Genomic DNA, 14,418 nt, shown 5'->3' with positions numbered 1-14,418 from the left:
GTGGCGTTTTTGATTGTTTTTGTTTAGCTCAACTCTGTTTGTGTTGCAGGTTGTTGAGAATCGGTATTTTCCAAGATTGGGGGAGATAGGAACCGTTTGGAGCCCATAGTCTATGAAAAATGATGAAATAAGGAAGCAGTATGCAAAGAACTTTCGATAAGTGTTTTTACTAGTTATATCGAGACGCTTCATGGTGCGGATGCCCTTGTTACCGAGGCCTTTGTTCATGGGTGGAAGTATGGTGTGCTCTGTGTCTATGGTATGGAGCTGGAGGTTGATGAGGAGATGGTGGATAAGGTGTCCAACATGCTATTCATATAGTTTCTAAGGGCATTGGACAACATCTAAACTAGTAGCTTAGCTTATATTTTCTTAGTTTATTCAATTGGGCGACGAAGGTGATGAGTGGAGTGCATTTACACTTGATTAAATTCTTGTTCTAATTTCATTCTTATTATTTATTTATTATCTTTTAAAACTATTGTGCTTACTAGATAATGTGCAGCCTTTGTAAAGGATTTTTCCATCTCCATTGACCCGATTAACCACCTAAGGTGAGATGCATTTAGATCTACAATGATATAAAAAATTCTTTCTTAGTGCTTGGCAATGTATGCCACATGAGGATACTATTAGGAAGTTTTAAATTGAACCAGTTTAAACATAGTCTCCTCTTTTCTCTTTTTTCTTTTATTTTGGTAATTACTCCTTCAGCAAGGCATTTAACTAGCTCCAATCGCTTAGTATCCATTAATTTACTATTTTGGGTCATGAAAATAATGTATTCTAGTATAATGCCATTTCATTTTTCTTTACTTATTATTATTATTTTTCTATCGAAGATTCTTGTCGCAACGGATATAGATGCTGGAAAATACTTATTTATTATTCAATGTATAGCTAGAAAGGAAGAAGGATCATTCAATTGGGAAAGGGATAATTTTACACTCTTAACTTAAATACAATAGAGCACTACAATTATTCAGTTGGTTTATTTTTTTATGGAAATAATCCTTATAAATTATGTATCGTAGTAGAGATTTGGACATCTGAATAATTGGCCAGCACAAGCCAAACCTAATCCCAACTAACTCTTCCACCATATTGCACACGTGGACTACTTTCATATACCGTCCTAAAGAATCCCATCTCAAAGAAAACAGAGGTACCATGTTTTGAGAAGTCCAATGGGAAAGTTGATCTTAGCACTCACTTGACAACATTTACTACTTTATCTATTGTCTTGATTCTTGATGATGCTCTTCCTGCAAAAATATTTTCCATTTCATTGAAAGAAATGACATTGGATTGATTTCTCTCTCTATCTATTAATTCAATAAACTCTTTCTCATATCTTGTTAATCAATTTTTATAACATTTAAAAAAAATATTGGACCTAAAGTAACATTAATTGATGGTGTGGCGAATGGGAATCCCAGACCTGCTGGATGTGGGGAAGTGGTGCGTGATAACAATGGCAGGATGGTCTCGACAATGGCCCTCTCTTTGGGTACCCAGACAAATCACTTTAATGAGGCCTTCACAATTTATACCAATATCAAATTGGCCAAAGAGAAAGGTTTGAGAAGGGTCTGGTTGGAGTGTGACTCCCTAAACATCATTGTTTAACGACTTCCTCCTCTCCTATTTGGTTGATTAAACATATTATTCAAGATAGCCTAATTCCTCTCAGGGGCTTCTGTGAATTTAACATTTCACATGTCTACCATGAAGGTAATAAGGTTGCGGATATTTAGGCCAACATTGGGGCCGACTTGGCAAGTAGGAAACTTTGGAACATTTATGATAAGATCCCAGTGGATCTTCTTAACCTACTCCGTAATGATTATGATGCTTGCGAAGCTCAAGGGGCTTTTGGAAATGATGGAGAATGACATCTTCCAAAGTGTCGTGGGCAAGACTTCTTTTATGAGGGGAAAGACGAACTTTCTGGTGGCTTTTTTAATTGTTTTTATATGGTTTATGTCAACTCTGTTTGTGTTGCAGGTTGTTGAGAATTAGTATTTTTTAATATTAGGGGAGATAGGAACCGTTTGGATCCCATAGTCTGCGAAAAATGACGAAATAAGGAAGCAGTATGGAAAGAACTTTCGGTAGGAGTTTTGACTAGTTATATCGAGATGCTTCATGGTGTGGATGCCCTTGTTACTGAGGCCTTTCTTAATGGGTGGAAGGATGGTTTTATCTGTGTCTATGGTATGGAGCTGGAGGTTAATGAGGAGATGGTGGCTAAGGTGTCCAAAATTCTGAACAAGGGCACCAAATTCTACAAGCATAAGAAATGTGCGATGGTGGCGATGAAAACCTTTTTCCCGCCGAAGGAAAGGGAGAAGGTGAGAAAGAATAATAATGTTGGGTGGGAGAAAAAATCACTTTCAAAGCCATGGTACGAGGTCTCAGAGGTTATCGTGCGCCGCCTCACCGTTGATGGTAAATTCTGTAGCTTACTTAGCTATCACTTTGTCATTATTAATCATTTTCGGCATCACAAGTGCATTTCCTTGGCCTTTTATTTGGTCTCATCATTGAATAATAGCATTAGGGCTCACGAGAAATGTGCATCCTCCCTTGTTCTCCATGAGGGCTTATTCCCGTTGATTATGAAGTATGCCAAGACTATCAATGTCGAGAGGAATACGAGTGCTAAAACTGGTATAGAATACAAGAAGAATGTCCATATTCATTATGGGGAAATCTCTTCTGATGAAGAGGTGGACTTCGATGGGAACGAAGTCTTTCACATTTATAACAAACAAGGACCCTCATCGTCTAAAATCCCTAACCGTACTAGCAGAAAATAAATTATTTTATCTAACGAGGAGGATGACCCTGAACATGTCCCTAATTCGGTGGACGGTAGTTCTGATGTGAAGGTTAAAAGAGTGGCCAGCGTTTCTATGTCAAGAGCTATTGACAAAACCAAAGTATTTAACAATGTCAACGAGAATTATTCTAAGCGACCGAATGCCTCTCAGATTGATTTGGACGGGCCTGCGGAGGATTAGGGTGTCAATGTTTCTATACCTACTCTTGGTGGTGGGTTTACTCCTAAGGAGATGGTTTGTCGGTCCCTGAGAATACGATTACGAATATTAACTTGAGGAATTTAAAGGATAACCAAAATGCCCAATTCACCTAGATTTTTCAAGAGATTAATAATCTCAAAGAGAAGGCCAATCCACCTAATGGGGACCTCGACAGTACTAGGTCTCGAATACGCATACCCTGGCTAATGGTATTAAAGACCTTAAGGAGGAACATGAAGAGCACATTAAGGCTTTGGAAAATGACTTATAAACATCAGCATAGTTTGAGTGTGGTGGTGGAGGTGAGTATGTCTGCCATGAACAATACTAGCATTGGTCTACGTAGACTCAATGAATAGGCTGAAGTTCTTCATTATATTTCTCAGGGCAAGTGCCCCACTGGTAGCACTGAGATGGTGAAGAAAGATAAGGTTGTGAATGCTGGTACCTGTAAGAAACTTAGGGCTCCCTCAGAGGATGTGGATGCGGATCTGGATACGAAAGAGAAGCCCCTACTTGGTCGAGCGACGAGGCTCCATAGAAAAGATAAGGGTGTGACCCGTGTTGACAACATCATTAAGAAAGTTCAGAAAATCAATGAGGATGTCATTCAGAAGAATGACAAATTGGTCAAAGTGTTGTAGTTTTGTTATGTAGAAATTCTGTATTGTTCTTGTCTGTTGTTCTATGGGGCTGCTTTTCCCTGGTTTTTATGGGTTGGTTCGCATCTGTTTTTTTGTTGGGTCCTTGAAGGTCGAGTTTTTATGATAATATTACAATAATACTAATACAATTTACATGATTTGTATAGTTTATTTCTATTTGAAAATAAAAAATTATTCTATTCTATTTACATTTTCACCATAAATTACTTGAACTATTTAAACAAATAGGTTTCTATTCAATAATATTATTATTATATATAATACATTAACAGAATAATAAGTAAATAACTTAAAACCCACTAACATAGTCATTTTAACACATACAAACATAGTAAATTTTGAAGTGTCTATAAAACCCATACAACTTTTTTAGGGTTTCGGAATTACTAGATGGTTTGATTTAGACAAATGGAAACATAAAGGTTGAGTGTACTTAGTAATTAAAAAAGGTCCCACCATTCACTTATCATGGGAAACCGTGCAACAACTAAATTGTATAGAAATAAAAAACAAGAAAATAATGACATTTATGAATTATTAAAGAGGCACACGGAACAAGTGGCAGGAACCCTAAAATTTAGATTGTGAGAGCTCAAATATTTGAGAGTACTATGTTTGCATTAATGGAGGAGTAGAATTTTCGAAAAAATCTCATCTGATCGTGACTGCAAGAGGAGAGATAGTGGTAAAATGAGAAGATCGAGAGATGATGGGCAGTGCACACATTCTGACAAAAAATGAAGAATAAAACTAATGGACAGCGGGCAGCTCCAATATTCCCAATCGTCTTGCAATGCTGTCTCCTTTACTCACAATCGTTGATGCCCAAAAACAGCTCATCCAATTCATATAAGAGACGCCTTCGGCATAATAAATTCATGTACTATTTTCCCTCTTCTATAATTTCTCTCATATGAAGCATGCAATCACCATTTCTAAATAAAGCTTTTATATGATAGGATGTGGTAGTATCAATATACCATAGGGCACTACGTCACAGAACCTTTTGCACATGAAGATACCCCTAAACTTACTACTCATTTTCATATTTCTTAATCTTCTAGATTGTTAAATAGGTTCACGTATTTTATTGATGTCTATTTAATTCTTGAGATATAAGCTACTCACTATACATAATTTCTCTATTTTTTAGGCTCTCATGAAGGATTCAAATGTAAAGAATGAGTATCACATGCTAGTATGTGCCAAGGTCCATTACTCTATCTATATTAACTATTATTTGACGTCCAAGAATCTAATTTAAACGATATATTCCACATTCCATATGCTTTGAGATGTATTACTATTTTAGGATTCACATGCACGTCAATGTATGGTCAAAACATAATGGTAAAATATTTTAATCTAGTCAAACTATCCTTAGTTTTGGGTATATTATTAGAGGATGGATTAATTCAACCATATATCAAGAAATGATGCAATCTTGTCGAAATCTTGGCCCATTCTCTAATTAGCCACCCTTATCAATTTACATACACCCCCTTATATTCTATCTTATCCCGTGGATTCATGCACACATTCGTATGTATCACATTTATTATTAGATTATTCTCCATCCACACCTCAATGTCTAGGCATTTATTCTCTACATAAGTATTAGCCTTTTTTCTGTTATTGGTCAATAATGGGGCGTCCAATCAATATTGCACCATACAATACTGACCCTTGAGATTTAGCAATTTAAATTCGAATTTTTTAACTCCAAACCTTTTATTCTATCATAATTACATTTAGTACCTGTTTTATGTGATTTATTGAACATTTTGGTTTTTGAAAGAATTCAATGTGCATTTATTTAACATGCAGTCGCTTTGAGAATTCATTGAATACGAATTTGCATAAATGAAACATTTATCATAGAAACGCTTTTGGTTGGAGCACCAAGATGAATCTATCTCCATCAAAGTTTTCATCTTGGGAAATTTGCATGCTTCTTTTCCATTTACCTAAATTGGCCAGGCTCGTGAAGCCGACCATTCCGAAGGATAACCTAGGAGAACTTGACCCTAGTGATCTACCAGGCTCCCTAATGTGATTTTAACTATTGCGAATACTTGACAATTAGTGAAGAGTTAACTTCAAGGTAAATTGACGAAAAGTGAGATTTATTAGATCAAATGTTAGGGAAGAATTTATATTCACACATATAGAACTTACGCATATCTATGGATTTGACATAAAACAATCGTGGACATGGGGAGTGATCCCTAGTTGACATGACTTTCATGCTTATCACTGATACAACTACATACCCAATTCTTAAAAGATGGATTCTTAAATTCAATTTAGATGATTTATATACTTGCATGTTCAACCACATAGATTACGCTAACTTTTATCTACTTTTTCCTTCTGGTATAAATCCTTGAGCAAAACGTTATGATAGGATATGGCAATGTGAATATATAATAGAACATTGCATATAACACTTCTGCACAAGTAAAATTGAGAAATAAGATAAATAAGAACGAGAATAAAAATAAAATTCAATTTAGATGATTTATATATGTGGATGTTCAACCACATAGATTACATTAACTTTCATGTACTTTTTCTTTCTGGTATAAATCCTTGAATAGAACTTTATGATAGGATACGGTAATGTGAATACATAATAGAGCATTGAATATAACAGTTTTGTACAAGTAAAATCTCTAAATCTTAAAAATGAATAAACTAATTAGAGCAAAATTTAAGAATGAGATAAACAAGAATGAGAATAAGTTGGAAAGCCGGATAAACCGACTAAGAATAATTATGTGTAAACTAATTTTAAATATTTTTAGAAAACTAACCCTCCGGTTACAACACGTTTTGGAATTTCGATCTGAATGGGTCCACAAAATTCAATGGGAAGAGGGAACTGGATTACGAGTTAAGTGTACGGAAATACTTAGTGAAGGTATGGACAGAAAAAAATACGATTCACTTCGAATTGCAGCAGTCTATTCTACTTCTAGAACAATTCCAGGCGGGCAGAGATAGAGAAGGGGAAATTAAATAAATTCGTCTATCCTTCTAAGAGGATCGATATTGTTATGTGGACACGTCGGGGAATCTGTTGATTTTGATTTAAGGCTCCTTCTCACTCTCTCTGTGTATATATATTGCATGGAGTGGAGTAGATGAGAGCAGAAAAAGGTTTCGAGGTTTAGAAAAGAAAAAGAGAAATGGAGCGTTCAAAGCTGTTGGGTTTTGTGGTCTTGATATGCTTTACTATTCCAACGATATCATGTTCTTCGGACAGACTGTTTAGTGGTTGGCCGAAGTCTAGCAGCGATGAAAATGTAAAAATAAGGGTGAATATGACGCGCAGATCAGAGAGAGAGTTGGGTTTTTCTGAGAGATTGGGTTTGGCTGTGGATCGAAGTAAGAAGCGAATGAAGAAGATAGAGGCATTGATAAGAGGGCAATTAGACGCTGAAACGCCCGTTGAAGTAGGGGATGGAGAATTTCTGATGAGCGTTGCACTGGGAACGCCCTCTGTGAGCTTCGAAGCGATTGTGGACACGGGGAGCGATCTGATTTGGACTCAGTGCAAGCCTTGCAAGGACTGCTTCTCTCAGCCTACGCCAATCTTCGACCCCTCCAAGTCCCCCACATTTTCCACAATTCCCTGCGGTGATTCTCTTTGTGACGCCTTGGGGAGTACGCAAACCGGATGCAATCCAGATTGTACCTTTATGTATCAGTATGGCGATGGTTCCTTCACCAGCGGCGACCTGGCTTACGAGACATTGTCAATTGGGAGCAGCAAGGTTAAAGGCATTGCATTTGGATGCGGGCATGACAACGAAGGACAAGGATTCTCTCAGGGTGGTGGCCTTGTGGGACTGGGAAGAGGTGGTCTCTCCCTTATCTCACAGCTGGGTTCCAAAGCAGAGAACATGTTCTCTTACTGTCTTTTGCCCATCACCGACTCTTCTTCACAAACCAGCCCCCTCTTTTTCGGCGAGGGTGCTTCCTTGAGCGGAGGAGCCAAGACTCTCCCACTCATCAAGAGCAGTATCATTCCCACTTTCTGGTACATTCCTATTACAGGAATCACCCTCAATGGTAAGGCACTAGATATTCCTCCTGGAACTTTCGATCTGCAATCGGACGGCAGCGGAGGTATGATCATCGACTCCGGAACCACTGTTACCATCCTGGACCAGGCTGCCTACTCTCCTCTTAAGGAAGCAATTCAGTCCGCCATTGATCTCACTCCTGTAGACGGCTCTTCTACAGGTTTGGATCTTTGTTACCACACATCATCCGCTCACCTCACCTTGCCAACCCTCGTCTTCAACTTCAAAGGCGGCGTGGATTACGAGCTTCCGGCAGACAACTTTTTCATTCAGGCATCTGAAAATCTCTTGTGCCTGGCAATGTTGGGTGAACCATCGGGGAATCCTTCCATCTTCGGAAACATACAGCAGCAAAACTTCCATATCCTTTACAACAATGCTCAGAACACGCTCTCTTTCAAGCCCACTAAGTGTGATTCTCTTTAAATCATCATCTCCCTCTTCTAATTCTTCTTCTTCTCTTTTTCTGTCTCTCTCATTTCCTCTTCCTCTGTCCTTCGAATGCAATATGTGATCTCGTCTCCTGCGTCTGCCTATTGCACTGTCCGATATGCGAATCATGTAAATTTTCATCTTCGTAGCTGCTTATTTTCAGTAAAATTGTTTGGCCCCTGTTGTTCTCGGGGACCTTCATTTATGGTTCCTTATGATATGCTACACTATGTGTGTTATTTTGGCATGGAAATGAAGGTGCGATAATTGATTATCAAAATATAAATTGCGAGTTAAAACAACGACAAGAGAATTTATATAATTATAAAGCATTTGTAATGGTCTTATCTTTTCTTCAAGTCTTAAGTGTAAAATAAATTATTGTATGCCTATGAATATTTTTAATGGTATTTAACTTTAAGATCCGTGTCTGTGATTTATACATTCAAATAATACTTATTTTCAATCATGTCCGCATTTCACATTACTAAGATCAAACACAATTTAATGTAGCCTATATATAAGGTAAGGTTGTTGCTAAGAAGGTCTCTCTAATTTTCTCACAATTACTATTGTATAATTTTCTACTAGAGAAGACGAGTTCTCGAGAATTAAGAATATCATTTTGGAGCCTTTGCAATTTATTTAAAAGTGCTAATATTTAAGGCTATGCCTATATCACGATTCACGATTACCTATCAGCGCTTTATAGTGCATTCGATGACATCTTACACAAATCTTATATAGAAAACTTATTGATGGTGAATCGGGGCCTCTCATTTGAAAGGTTGCTACTACACTACAACGCACCTTAGATAATAAAATTAAATTATGTAATGTATTTGTGCTTCAGAGTATGGATGTTAGACCACACATCAATTTTCAGCCATTGATAATGTGACATGATTACTTGTTTTCAACATTTTAATAGGATTGCATTAGGTTTTGGAACTTTTTTTCGTGACCTAAAAAATTAAAATATTAGTGGACTACAACATAATAACACAATTATTGAGAAAAGTTTTGATTGCCTACAAAAAATCATAGTATCTTCACTCTTTCACCTTGTAAATCCTAACATGTTAATTTCAATTTCACATGATCTATGTTGCAGTGTCTACTTACGTATTATTATAGTCCAATGAACACAAAGGATACTAAAATCAATTATTTGAGAGAGTTGACACTTATTAGATTTTTAGATAGCCAAAAAACTTCTCAGATGAATAAAATATTGGTTGAGATAATTCTTAAATAGATATTATTATATTTATTTAAATAAACAATAATTTCTTAAAAAATATCCTTAATATAGAGGGAGAGAGAACTAATTATATATTCCAAGGAAAAAGTATTCGTAGTATTACATAGTTTACAATTGATAAAGCATTAACAAGTAAGAAACACACAATGAATAATAAATAAAACATATAAATTTAAAATAATTATTAAATCAACCTCATACTTATTTCACCTTGACAATGCAAGGAGGGTAAGAGGAGGGATGGCGGCCCAATATGCTATTCATATAGTTTCTAAGGGCATTGGACAACATCTAAACTAACATCTTAGCTTATATTTTCTTAGTTTATCCAATTGGGCGATGAAGGTGAAGAGTGGAGTGCATTTACATTTGATTAAATTCTTGTTCTAATTTCATTCTTATTATTTATTTATTATCTTGTAAAACTATTGTGCTAACTAGATAATGTGCAACCTTTGTTAAGGATTTTTCCATCTCCCTCGACCCTATCAACCACCTAAGGTGAGATGCATTTAGAGCTACAAGCGATATAAAAAATTCTATGTTTCTCAATGCTCGACAATGTATGTCACACGAGGATAATATTAGGAAGTTTTAGATTGAACCAGTTTAAACAGAGCCTCCTCTTTTCTTTTTTTATTTTATTTTGGTAATTACTCCTTCAGCAAGGCATTTAACTAGCTACAATTGCTTTGTATCCATTAATTTACTATTTTGGGTCATGAAAATAATGTATTCTAGTATAATGCCATTTCATTTTTCTTTACTTATTATTATTATTATTATTTTTCTATCGAAGATTCTTGTTGCAACGGATATAGATGCTGGAAAATATTTATTTATTATTCAATGTATAGCTAGAAAGGAAGAAGGATCATTCAATTGGGAAAGGGATAATTTTACACTCTTAACTTAAATACAATAGAGCACTACAATTATTCGGTTGGTTTACTTTTTTATGGAAGCACTCCTTATAAATCATGTATCATAGTAGAGATGTCGACATTTGAATAATTGGCCGGCACAGGCCAAACCTAATCCCAACTAACTCTTCCATCATATTGCACACGTAGACTACTTTCATATACCGTCCTAAAGAATCCCATCTCAAAGCACATAGAGGTACCATGTTTCGAGAAGTCCAATGGGAAAGTTGATCTTAGCACTCACTTGACAACATTTACTACTTTATCTATTGGCTTGATTCTTGAGGATTCTCTTCCTGCAAAAATCTTTTTCATTTCATTGAAACAAATGACATTGGATTGATTTTTCCCTTTATCTATTAATTCAATAAACTCTTTCTCATATCTTGTTAATCAATTTTTATAACGTTTAAAAAAAAATATTGGACCTAAAGTAACATTAATTGATGGTGCAGCGAAGGGGAATCCCGGACCTGCTGGATATGGGGGAGTGGTGCGTGATAATAATGGCAGGATGGTCTCGATGGTGGCCCTCTCTTTGGGTACCTAGACAAACCACTTTAGTGAGGCCTTCACAACGTATACCAATATCAAATTGGCCAAAGAGAAAGGTTTGAGAAGGGTCTTCTTGGAGTGTGACTCCCTAAACATCATTAATTGTTTAACAACTTCCTCCTCCCCTAGTTGGTCGATTAAACATATTATTGAAGATAGCCTAATGCTTCTCAGGGGATTCTACGAATTTACCATTTCACATGTCTATCGTGAAGGTAATAAGGTTGCCGATATTTAGGCCAACATTGGGGCCGACTTGCCAAGTAGGAAAGTTTGGAACATTTATGATCGGATCCCAGAGGATCTTCTTAACCTACTCCGTAATGATCATGATGCGTGCGAAGCTCAAGGGGCTTTCGGAAATGATGGAGAATGACGTCTTCCAAAGTGTCCTGGGCAAGACTTCTTCTATGAGGGGAAAGTCAAACTTTCTGGTGGCGTTTTTGATTGTTTTTGTTTAGCTCAACTCTGTTTGTGTTGCAGGTTGTTGAGAATCGGTATTTTCCAAGATTGGGGGAGATAGGAACCGTTTGGAGCCCATAGTCTATGAAAAATGATGAAATAAGGAAGCAGTATGCAAAGAACTTTCGATAAGTGTTTTTACTAGTTATATCGAGACGCTTCATGGTGCGGATGCCCTTGTTACCGAGGCCTTTGTTCATGGGTGGAAGTATGGTGTGCTCTGTGTCTATGGTATGGAGCTGGAGGTTGATGAGGAGATGGTGGATAAGGTGTCCAACATGCTATTCATATAGTTTCTAAGGGCATTGGACAACATCTAAACTAGTAGCTTAGCTTATATTTTCTTAGTTTATTCAATTGGGCGACGAAGGTGATGAGTGGAGTGCATTTACACTTGATTAAATTCTTGTTCTAATTTCATTCTTATTATTTATTTATTATCTTTTAAAACTATTGTGCTTACTAGATAATGTGCAGCCTTTGTAAAGGATTTTTCCATCTCCATTGACCCGATTAACCACCTAAGGTGAGATGCATTTAGATCTACAATGATATAAAAAATTCTTTCTTAGTGCTTGGCAATGTATGCCACATGAGGATACTATTAGGAAGTTTTAAATTGAACCAGTTTAAACATAGTCTCCTCTTTTCTCTTTTTTCTTTTATTTTGGTAATTACTCCTTCAGCAAGGCATTTAACTAGCTCCAATCGCTTAGTATCCATTAATTTACTATTTTGGGTCATGAAAATAATGTATTCTAGTATAATGCCATTTCATTTTTCTTTACTTATTATTATTATTTTTCTATCGAAGATTCTTGTCGCAACGGATATAGATGCTGGAAAATACTTATTTATTATTCAATGTATAGCTAGAAAGGAAGAAGGATCATTCAATTGGGAAAGGGATAATTTTACACTCTTAACTTAAATACAATAGAGCACTACAATTATTCAGTTGGTTTATTTTTTTATGGAAATAATCCTTATAAATTATGTATCGTAGTAGAGATTTGGACATCTGAATAATTGGCCAGCACAAGCCAAACCTAATCCCAACTAACTCTTCCACCATATTGCACACGTGGACTACTTTCATATACCGTCCTAAAGAATCCCATCTCAAAGAAAACAGAGGTACCATGTTTTGAGAAGTCCAATGGGAAAGTTGATCTTAGCACTCACTTGACAACATTTACTACTTTATCTATTGTCTTGATTCTTGATGATGCTCTTCCTGCAAAAATATTTTCCATTTCATTGAAAGAAATGACATTGGATTGATTTCTCTCTCTATCTATTAATTCAATAAACTCTTTCTCATATCTTGTTAATCAATTTTTATAACATTTAAAAAAAATATTGGACCTAAAGTAACATTAATTGATGGTGTGGCGAATGGGAATCCCAGACCTGCTGGATGTGGGGAAGTGGTGCGTGATAACAATGGCAGGATGGTCTCGACAATGGCCCTCTCTTTGGGTACCCAGACAAATCACTTTAATGAGGCCTTCACAATTTATACCAATATCAAATTGGCCAAAGAGAAAGGTTTGAGAAGGGTCTGGTTGGAGTGTGACTCCCTAAACATCATTGTTTAACGACTTCCTCCTCTCCTATTTGGTTGATTAAACATATTATTCAAGATAGCCTAATTCCTCTCAGGGGCTTCTGTGAATTTAACATTTCACATGTCTACCATGAAGGTAATAAGGTTGCGGATATTTAGGCCAACATTGGGGCCGACTTGGCAAGTAGGAAACTTTGGAACATTTATGATAAGATCCCAGTGGATCTTCTTAACCTACTCCGTAATGATTATGATGCTTGCGAAGCTCAAGGGGCTTTTGGAAATGATGGAGAATGACATCTTCCAAAGTGTCGTGGGCAAGACTTCTTTTATGAGGGGAAAGACGAACTTTCTGGTGGCTTTTTTAATTGTTTTTATATGGTTTATGTCAACTCTGTTTGTGTTGCAGGTTGTTGAGAATTAGTATTTTTTAATATTAGGGGAGATAGGAACCGTTTGGATCCCATAGTCTGCGAAAAATGACGAAATAAGGAAGCAGTATGGAAAGAACTTTCGGTAGGAGTTTTGACTAGTTATATCGAGATGCTTCATGGTGTGGATGCCCTTGTTACTGAGGCCTTTCTTAATGGGTGGAAGGATGGTTTTATCTGTGTCTATGGTATGGAGCTGGAGGTTAATGAGGAGATGGTGGCTAAGGTGTCCAAAATTCTGAACAAGGGCACCAAATTCTACAAGCATAAGAAATGTGCGATGGTGGCGATGAAAACCTTTTTCCCGCCGAAGGAAAGGGAGAAGGTGAGAAAGAATAATAATGTTGGGTGGGAGAAAAAATCACTTTCAAAGCCATGGTACGAGGTCTCAGAGGTTATCGTGCGCCGCCTCACCGTTGATGGTAAATTCTGTAGCTTACTTAGCTATCACTTTGTCATTATTAATCATTTTCGGCATCACAAGTGCATTTCCTTGGCCTTTTATTTGGTCTCATCATTGAATAATAGCATTAGGGCTCACGAGAAATGTGCATCCTCCCTTGTTCTCCATGAGGGCTTATTCCCGTTGATTATGAAGTATGCCAAGACTATCAATGTCGAGAGGAATACGAGTGCTAAAACTGGTATAGAATACAAGAAGAATGTCCATATTCATTATGGGGAAATCTCTTCTGATGAAGAGGTGGACTTCGATGGGAACGAAGTCTTTCACATTTATAACAAACAAGGACCCTCATCGTCTAAAATCCCTAACCGTACTAGCAGAAAATAAATTATTTTATCTAACGAGGAGGATGACCCTGAACATGTCCCTAATTCGGTGGACGGTAGTTCTGATGTGAAGGTTAAAAGAGTGGCCAGCGTTTCTATGTCAAGAGCTATTGACAAAACCAAAGTATTTAACAATGTCAACGAGAATTATTCTAAGCGACCGAATGCCTCTCAGATTGATTT

At 36.7% G+C, this 14,418-nt stretch overlaps 1 protein-coding gene across 1 annotated transcript; it reads left to right on the top strand.

The window, feature by feature from the left end:
* The first annotated feature begins 6,903 nt into the window (after positions 1 to 6,903).
* Positions 6,904 to 8,229, top strand: LOC131872293 (aspartic proteinase nepenthesin-1-like). Its single transcript, XM_059216049.1, has one exon. The coding sequence runs from the start codon at positions 6,904 to 6,906 to the stop codon at positions 8,227 to 8,229; it is 1,326 nt and encodes a 441-aa protein (XP_059072032.1).
* Positions 8,230 to 14,418: the final 6,189 nt, after the last annotated feature.

Source organism: Cryptomeria japonica, unplaced genomic scaffold (assembly GCF_030272615.1).
Source record: "Cryptomeria japonica unplaced genomic scaffold, Sugi_1.0 HiC_scaffold_551, whole genome shotgun sequence".
NCBI classification, from domain to species: domain Eukaryota; kingdom Viridiplantae; phylum Streptophyta; class Pinopsida; order Cupressales; family Cupressaceae; genus Cryptomeria; species Cryptomeria japonica.
This window is presented reverse-complemented; position numbering and strand designations above follow the sequence as displayed.

Coding starts and splice junctions, on each gene's coding strand:
- LOC131872293 (XM_059216049.1), top strand. CDS start 6,904: ATGGAGCGTTCAAAGCTGTTGGGTTTTGTGGTCTTGATATGCTTTACT.